Source organism: Sarcophilus harrisii, chromosome 2, assembly GCF_902635505.1.
Source record: "Sarcophilus harrisii chromosome 2, mSarHar1.11, whole genome shotgun sequence".
NCBI lineage: Eukaryota > Metazoa > Chordata > Mammalia > Dasyuromorphia > Dasyuridae > Sarcophilus > Sarcophilus harrisii.
The window spans coordinates 604,832,379-604,840,264 of record NC_045427.1 but is presented as its reverse complement, the minus strand read 5'-3'; the positions used below and the strand labels follow the sequence as shown (position 1 = coordinate 604,840,264).

The 7,886-nt window shown below is 44.2% G+C and overlaps 1 protein-coding gene across 1 annotated transcript in view; it reads left to right on the top strand.

The window, feature by feature from the left end:
• The first annotated feature begins 4,435 nt into the window (after positions 1-4,435).
• The window catches only part of RET (ret proto-oncogene), a 159,968-nt gene continuing 156,517 nt past the window's right edge, over positions 4,436-7,886 (top strand). Inside the window, exon 1 of the mRNA XM_031956379.1 lies at positions 4,436-4,832. Coding sequence (XP_031812239.1) covers positions 4,787-4,832 — 46 coding nt within the window. The 5' untranslated portion in view covers positions 4,436-4,786. The remainder of the gene's footprint in view (positions 4,833-7,886) is intronic.

Below are 7,886 nucleotides of genomic sequence, written 5' to 3'. Positions count from 1 at the left end.
CATTCTTCCCACCCCTCCCCAATTCCTTTAAATGTCAGTATGTCAGTTATACAAATATAGCCATGCAATACATTTTTCCATATTAGCCATGTTACAAAAATAACCAAGAAAATTAAAATTCACTCTGCATTCAAAGTTCATCGGTTCTTTCTTTGAAGGTAGATAGCATTTTTTTTTGCCATATATCCTTTGGAACTGTCTTGGATTATTATCTTGATCAGAGTAGCTATTCATTCATAGTTGATCATTGTAAAATATTGCTGTTACTGTATGACAATGATTTCTTGGTTCTGCTCACTTCACTTTGAATTAGTTTATATAAGTCTTTCCAAGTTTTTCTGAAACCATTCTATTCATCATTTCTTATAGAGTAATAGTATTCTGTCACAATAAATACCACAACTTGTTCAGTCATTCCTCAATTGATGGAATCCCCTCAGTTTTTAATCTTTGCCACCACAAAAAGATCAGTAATTATTTATTGACCAGCTACTACAGTACCCAGTTTGTCCCATCCCAAGTACTCTTTGTTATACAAATATCTTGTTTTTGACATCTGAGTGTTTGGAAAATGATATTTAAAAATATTTTTATGTGAAAATATCTTTATAGAAAGTATGATGTACCGAATGCATAGCTGCTGCAATATGGTACAAAAGATCAAGCACTCACTTTGAAATCAGACAACCTGAGTTTGAATCTTGTTCCACTAACTACCTGTTTATTATACAATTATTGCTACAGAACTGTCCAAGGAACTTCAGAGATAGTCTAGCTCCAGAAATGGAAGGTATAGTAAATGCCATTTAATACAACCATCTCATTTCACAGATAAGGAAACTTAGACCTAATAAACTTGTGACTTACCAAAATTAGATAGACAGTATCATCCATTCTCCCCCTCCCCTTCTCCCTTTCTCCCCTTCTCCTTTTTATTTACAGTTGAAAAAACTGGAGCCCAGAGTAATGTACTACTTTGGTACATTAATTTGCCCAAAGCCACACAGAGGATCAAGCAGTAGAGCAGAGATTCAAACCCAGATCTTTTACTTCTCAAAGCTGTGTTCTTTCCACCCTGCTACAGGATTTCCCTGGGCTTGGATTTTCGTTTGCAAAGTGATGAAATTTGGCTAGGTAATCTCTGAGGCCCATTTCAGCATTAACTCCCATGGTCCCATGAGTCTAAATGCAATCTAGTCAAGTGACATAGCCATCCTAAGAATGCAAGAGAAGTCAGGACTGCAGGAAGAAATGGGCAGAAGGATGGGGTACTGTCACTAGTAATCCCTCTGGTACTACACAGACTACTTGTCATTACAGTACCTGTATTTCAGCCCTGCCCTCTGCTGGATAGGATGCCTCATCCGGTTCTTGTGGGTACACATCTGAGATGTATCTCTGATTGGTCCCTAGGGTCATCATTCTTAATGCAAAAGGAGAGCTCAGTGCTCACTAAGAAACGACAGCTACCTGTTTGTTTGCATTTGGATACACATGGCCCTCAGTGAAGGAGAAAAGCCAGGGAGGGCATGGCTCCCAAGTGAGCCTATCAGAGAGACACCAGCTAGTTATCTGTGATGCTAAGCTGAAGGGGTTTCCCTAGAGTATTATGATTAAGACTGCAAAGGGCTGAATAAGTCGAGAGGGAAGCCTTGGGGAGAGGATAAAGGGTCACAATCTTTAAAGGATGAAAGGAAAAGGGCGTTCAATGCCCTTCTCTCTGGCCTTTATGTCTTCCTCCTTTCCTCCCACAGGGAAGTGTGAGATCCTGTCCTGGCAGCAAATGAGTCTGTGTCAGGAAGCTTCAGAAAGTGTCATGGGGAATGTGGGGGTGAGTGGTTTACTGTTTCCCACTGTCTTGTAACTAATTTTTGTTCATGTTCCCTATATCTGAGCCAAGTCCCAGGCAAAGTTTAGAGGATAAGAAGCTAAAATGGGAAGATGGTTCAATAAAATGGACTGGATCCTTCTCCTATGGGGGAGAAGAGGTGGAAAAAGTAATATCCCAGGCAACCAGGTCTCTAAACAATGTCTGAAGGACAAGCAATAGTTTCTGCTTTCAGAACTTCCCTAACCTAGGTCAGCTCCTAGGGTGCATGTCCTTATTGCATTCCAAACTGTCCCACCCAGAGACCATATAGCTGCTCTGAAAGCTGGTCCCTGCCCTACCTTATGACTGAGTGTTTTGCCATTATTGGGTAGAACATACTGGGTCAGAGCCAATTTGTGTATATGCCAAAGCCTTGAAGCATTTTCTCATCCATCCTGCTGGCTGGTTTCTCTCATAGTGCAGGCTGATTTCACTTTGACTTCATATCTGCAGGGTGATTTGCAATTGCTTATTTAGTTCTGACTGCATCTCAGTGAGGCAGGACTGGGGCAGTGGAATCCCTACCATAGGAGAGGTTCCTTCTAATCACACTGAAAATTCTGGGCCCCTCAGATTTACTCCCTCCACAGCCACAGGCTTCAGTCTTCCTGCCATCCTGAAGAACAAAGGCCCCTTTCCTTTTGGATTTGATCTACAGGACTGAGCCTGGGGTTTCCAAAACCTGTTTCTATTGGAAGAAGCTGCTGCAACTTGGGGAGGAGTCCTTAGCATTCTGCTGAGCCTTCTGAAAACTCATAGTAATTTTAAGTGGTATTTCCTAGAACCTACTTTAGAGGTGGGAAAGTTTAAGTGGCATTTCCTAGTGCCTACATTAGAGGGGGAAAGCATCTAGAATTGGATTGTTTTCCCTGACAACCTCTGGTTCCCTTAACTTAAAAAGTAGTTGTTTTTTTTTTTTTCATCACCAAGCAAGAAACAATTAGGACTCATTATGATACACCCAGCCATACTCAAAGATTGAATTTGGGTCCAGCCCCCACCGTCTACTTTTTTGGTTATGTTCAGCATTAATGTAATGTGTCTTTCCTAGAGCCTTTGGTGCCTTACAGGAGATGGGCCCTAAGTATTTGAAGGATTTGCTAAACTTTGGAAGATTCTACTAAGTGAGGAAACTTTTGAAGGCAGGAAGGGTCAGAGCTTCAGACTGTAGGCCTTTAGTGTGAAGACCAGTTCAGTTCAGATTACCTCATCACTAGAATACTGGCAGCCACTAGGCAATGAAAGGAAGGGGGCTCAAAGAAGCTCATGAAGACCCTACTAAAGAACCAAGGCAAGAAGTATCTACACTACTAAATTCCCAGAGATTTTCAATATTTTGTGTCAAGGAGGTTGGGTTTTTTGTTTTCTTTTTCCTTTTTCTTTCTTTCTATTTTTTTGGAGAGAAAGATAAAATCAAATTTATGTGGGTTATCATTCAACATAAACCTCCCTCCTTTGTCCCTGTTAGTCTACTTATTCTGTGAGAGTACACGTCCCCATCCCTTCACCCAGTGATAGTGAGATGCGTCCCACTTTAGGATCACACGATTTGTAAGTAGAAAGGCCATTTACTTCATCGAATCCAACTCCTTCATATTACAGGTAAGGAAATTAAGGCCCGGAGAGGTGGCTAGCATGCCCAAGGTTATTCAGACAGGAAAGGAGTACAGGTCGTGCTTCTCTACACATCCCCTAACCTTTTCACTCAATACTTTAGGGAATCTATGGAGTCCCTTTCCCTCCAACCCAGGAGCCAAGAACCGCACCTTCAGCCTTCCCCTTGGGGCTTCACATCTCCATTTCCAGAAAGAGCCGCCCAGTTCCATTTTGTGTCAATCCTCCATTTATCTGGATCGCACCGCGCCGCACCCAGGTGGTGATGCGCCCGGAGACTCTGCCCTTTCAGCATCTGTCTCTTTGCAGCAGCTGGTCCACGGGTCCTAGTAGCTGCGCTCCCCGCCTCAGTACCCCGCCCCCCTCCTTAGAAAGACGCGCTAGCCAAGCTCAGCTGCCCGAACCCCCGCCCCGCCCCGAGCCGGGATCGCTTCTCTGCAGACCGCTCCCCCCTCCTCTCAGTGCTCAAACCCAACCCAGCCCTCCTTACCCAGACCCCCCGGCAGCCCCTTCCCCGAGAGCAGCCTTTAGGAGAGAAGGCAGTAGCATCCTTTTCCCTGCTTGCCATCTCCTACTCTTTTTTCTTTTCGCTTCTGGAAAGTTGCGCAGCTTGCGCCGCGCTGAGAGCTGGGCTGGCCGGGAGGGGCCTCTCCCCCCCGAGCTCGGACTACGGCCCCGCGGGAGCGAGCCCTTGGGGGAAATATAATAGAAGGGTCAGGCTGGGCATGTAGAGTGGGGGGATATGGGGAGCCCTCTCCACCAGTAGAAAATGATCTAGAGAGCAGCACAGTCGGGTCAGGGGGTACAGGCAGCTCTTGTTAAGGGCCTCCGAGCTGCAGGTTCACACCCTTCTCCCTGTGTGTCTGTGTCCGTGCGCGTATCCGTGTGTGTGTCTGTGTGTGTGTGTCCGCCTGCATCCCCGCTTCTCCCTCCCCGCCCCTCCCTCTCCTATTTTCTCTCCCCTCCCTCTCGCGCTCTCTCTCCCTCTCTCCTCCTCCTGGTCGTATCGCCACAGTTCCCAGAGACCAGAAGAGAGAGCGCACCTCCCAGCAGATCCGCACTCTCCCCAGACTATGGGGCAGCCGGGCTGAGACTGCCCAGACAGACCCTGCAGCAGCAGCAGTCGCAGCTGCTGCAAGTCAGCCAACCACCCAACGCGGAGACCCTCAGGCGGCCAGCGGCACCTCTCGGAGGACCGACTCTCAGAGCCAGCGACTTGCCCGCCTGCGCCCGCGGGACGCACGCGTGCCCTGTTCTCTTGCTAGTTCGCTCTGCTCTCGGATTTACTGGCGGGCGAAAACGATGTCTCTTCGCGGGGGGCTCGTGGGGCTTCTCCTTCTTTGTGAAGGTGAGTCGAGCTCAGTTCAAGCGGGCAAGTAAGTTCTGTCTGGTTCAGGAGCCCCCAGATGTGGGATGTGGGGGCTGGGAGAAGGATGGGAAAGAAAAAGATAAACAAGATGCTTATAATGCTGATATTTCGCTCCACTATTTCAGCTTCGAAACTAAGTTAGAACAGATGTGTATTCGCTTGCCCGTAAATTTATGGCGTGGAGCAGATGGATATTAAAGTGTGTTTCTATTTTAAGGTTGTGAAAGATGATTTTTCTTCCCCCCCCCAATGGTTTTAATATCAGCGAAGTAAATTTTGTTTAGGCTAATAAGCGAGAAAGACTGAAAGATGAAAAGTTATTGGCTTGTAACATTGACGAGGTTTTCCACAGCTGTTGGGTTTCCAATGCAAACAGAAAATCATTATATTTTCTCTTATCTCCATATGGACATGTTTTGCTAACGTGTTTTTCCGATGTTCACGCGAATAAATCAGAATTGTAGTGTTGAGTGTCTCCCCCCACCCCCCTTCACTTACCCCAGGGAACTTTTCTTAGCCCCCTTTGGAGACATCCGAGAATGGGGATTTTTTTTTTTGGTGGGGGAGGGCAGAAAGTCCCTTTCTGCAAAAAACAAAAATCAAAAAACCAAAACACCATAGTGTTTGTTGATCAAGGGCAGGGGTGGGGTAAGGTGGGGGGGGGGAACGACATGTGAGATAAATGAGTTGTTTAGGCTTTCTTATTTTCTGTCCTAGCTTGTAGTATTTCATAGATGACTAGCGATATCACATTTACTTGCTAGAAAAGAGCTACTCGGTTATCTGTTTCCTATTTTAATAGGCAATTGATTGGATCCTTTTTTCCTTAGAAGCAGTTAGCACCTAAAGCTGAGAGGACCCGCGGAATTGGGGAGTGGGGAGGGACGAAGAGAAAATGCAGAATGTCAGGTTTTAATTTATATAATAAGAAAATTCTGTCCTACCTTGCAGCTTTATCAGATGTCTGATACTTGTTTGAAAATTGTATCATTTTCCTTGGTTGGCATTAGAAAACATATTGTATTATTTCAAGATTACTGTATTGCCTGCAAATACTTTTTATCATAGCTGAATTTTCTGTCCTTCCCACTCTACTAGGCTTTTTTCCCTCCCCATGAGTTAATTTGAAAGTATATTTTCTTCTTGGCCCAGGTAAGTTTAAATATGAGTGAAGATACTTGACATATTGAAAATGTTTGTATTTTTATGAATCAGATTTACTCTTTGAAATTGTCATTCTCTTAAACTGTCATTTCCTTTTTGCCCCCCAGGTCAGTAAACATTTGTCAAATAGGCATTTATTTCCCTTGGCAAGTCTTAGCAGAGGAGGTTGGAGGGGTGAGGGTGGCTTGCTGCTGTTTGTTTCAATATGGTTTTTGCTTTTGGGGGGGGGACTGCCTAAAAGTACCTGAAAGTGCTTTTAGATGTATTTCCCAGAAATTTTTCATTTTCAGGGATATATCAGGGAATAACTTCCTCTTCATCTGAAATACCACACTTGCTAATTTTAATCTGTTAGTATCACAACTTTCTTGCTTCCTAATATCCTAATATTAAAACTTCACCTGAAGAGAAAGGGTGTTTCCTTAGCTAGGTTGAGAAAGTTGACAATATTTAGTTGTAGAAATCCAGAAGTGATCTTAATGACTCCTGTTTGATTCAGGAGGACCCTGGAGAATTTGTTATTAAATGGTTCTTCCTTAAGTGTTAACTACGGTATGCTAATTCTAAACAGCACTAAACTTGAACCTCAGTTATGTGTCTGCTTGCCTTGGTTTACCAATCGTAGAATCATTTGCTTTAGGGAAGATAACTTTGAGAAATGTTCTAATCCATCAAACCTTAAACTAAATAACCTCTTTTGGTCATCCATTATGGTATCTAATAACCCCTTCACTAAGAAGAATTTCTTTTTGCTGTCATGACCTCAAACCCAAGTGTTCCAAGCAGAATCTTATTGCCTTCTGTTTTCATCTCAGTGGAGATTAAGGGCTCACTTTTTGTGATGGTCCTTTAAGTGTTCCCCCCTTTTCAAAAACCTTTTGGCTGTCTTTCCATCTTTCTGTGTTCTCAACATCCCAGTGTCCTTATTGGTGAGGGAGTGAGACTTCTGTCACCTTGTTTTATAGCCCTCGTTCTAATCAAAGATATCCATCACCTTTAATGTTGATTCAGACTGGCTTCTTAATATTAGCAAATAGCCCAGCTGTGTGAGGGCTTAAGGGGAGGGAGGTTGGAAGACAGATTCCCCCACAGCGGGTGGAGTCCCGTGCTCTTAGGAAGAGAAATTGCTTTTAGAGCTGATGAGAGGTAAGATCTCTGCTTGCCAAGGGGGAATAAGAAGGGAAAGAAATAAGTATTTTAAGATTTTCCTCATAACCTTTTCCCAATGACAGCCTGTCTTCACCCTAAAATGTTGTGTATGTTAGAAAAGCTCAGCTTTCTCTCATGAGCTTGGAAACTTTATTCATCTATGATCTTTTTTTTTTTTTTCCTCTTAGCTTCTCTACTGACCCACCCCCCACCAGGTGAACAAGAAAAGAGATACTTAGATTCCATACTTCCCTCCCTCCTTTGATTTCGATAAATGTGTATCAGTGGAACCTCCTCCCTACAGAGCTGAGGAAAGCAAAATCCTTTTCCAAATCCCAGGGGACTCTTGCAGAATGAATTAGGGTTTAGGGTCATCCTGCCCCATACGCAAAAGACACAGGGCTCATGCTTGCTAGGGTTTTTGGTTTTAGACTGCTAACAGGAGGAAGCAGGGGCTGAGAATTTTGGCAGAGGAGTAAATGAGGATGTTTTTAAAGCTCTCTTGTGACCCTGAGTGGGCAACTTTGTATTCACAGAGGTTTTATGTGTATTCTCAGTACTGTCAGCAGCAATAGGAGAAATTGTTCTTCTGGGGGACTGATTGATGATGTCCTCCCTGAAGAGCTTCCTTTCTGCCCCTTTAGATGTATCCCTGGTGCCTAGGATTTGAGTAATTTGCCTCCACAGGATGGAGTGATTCCTCTGGAAGAGCAAACCCAG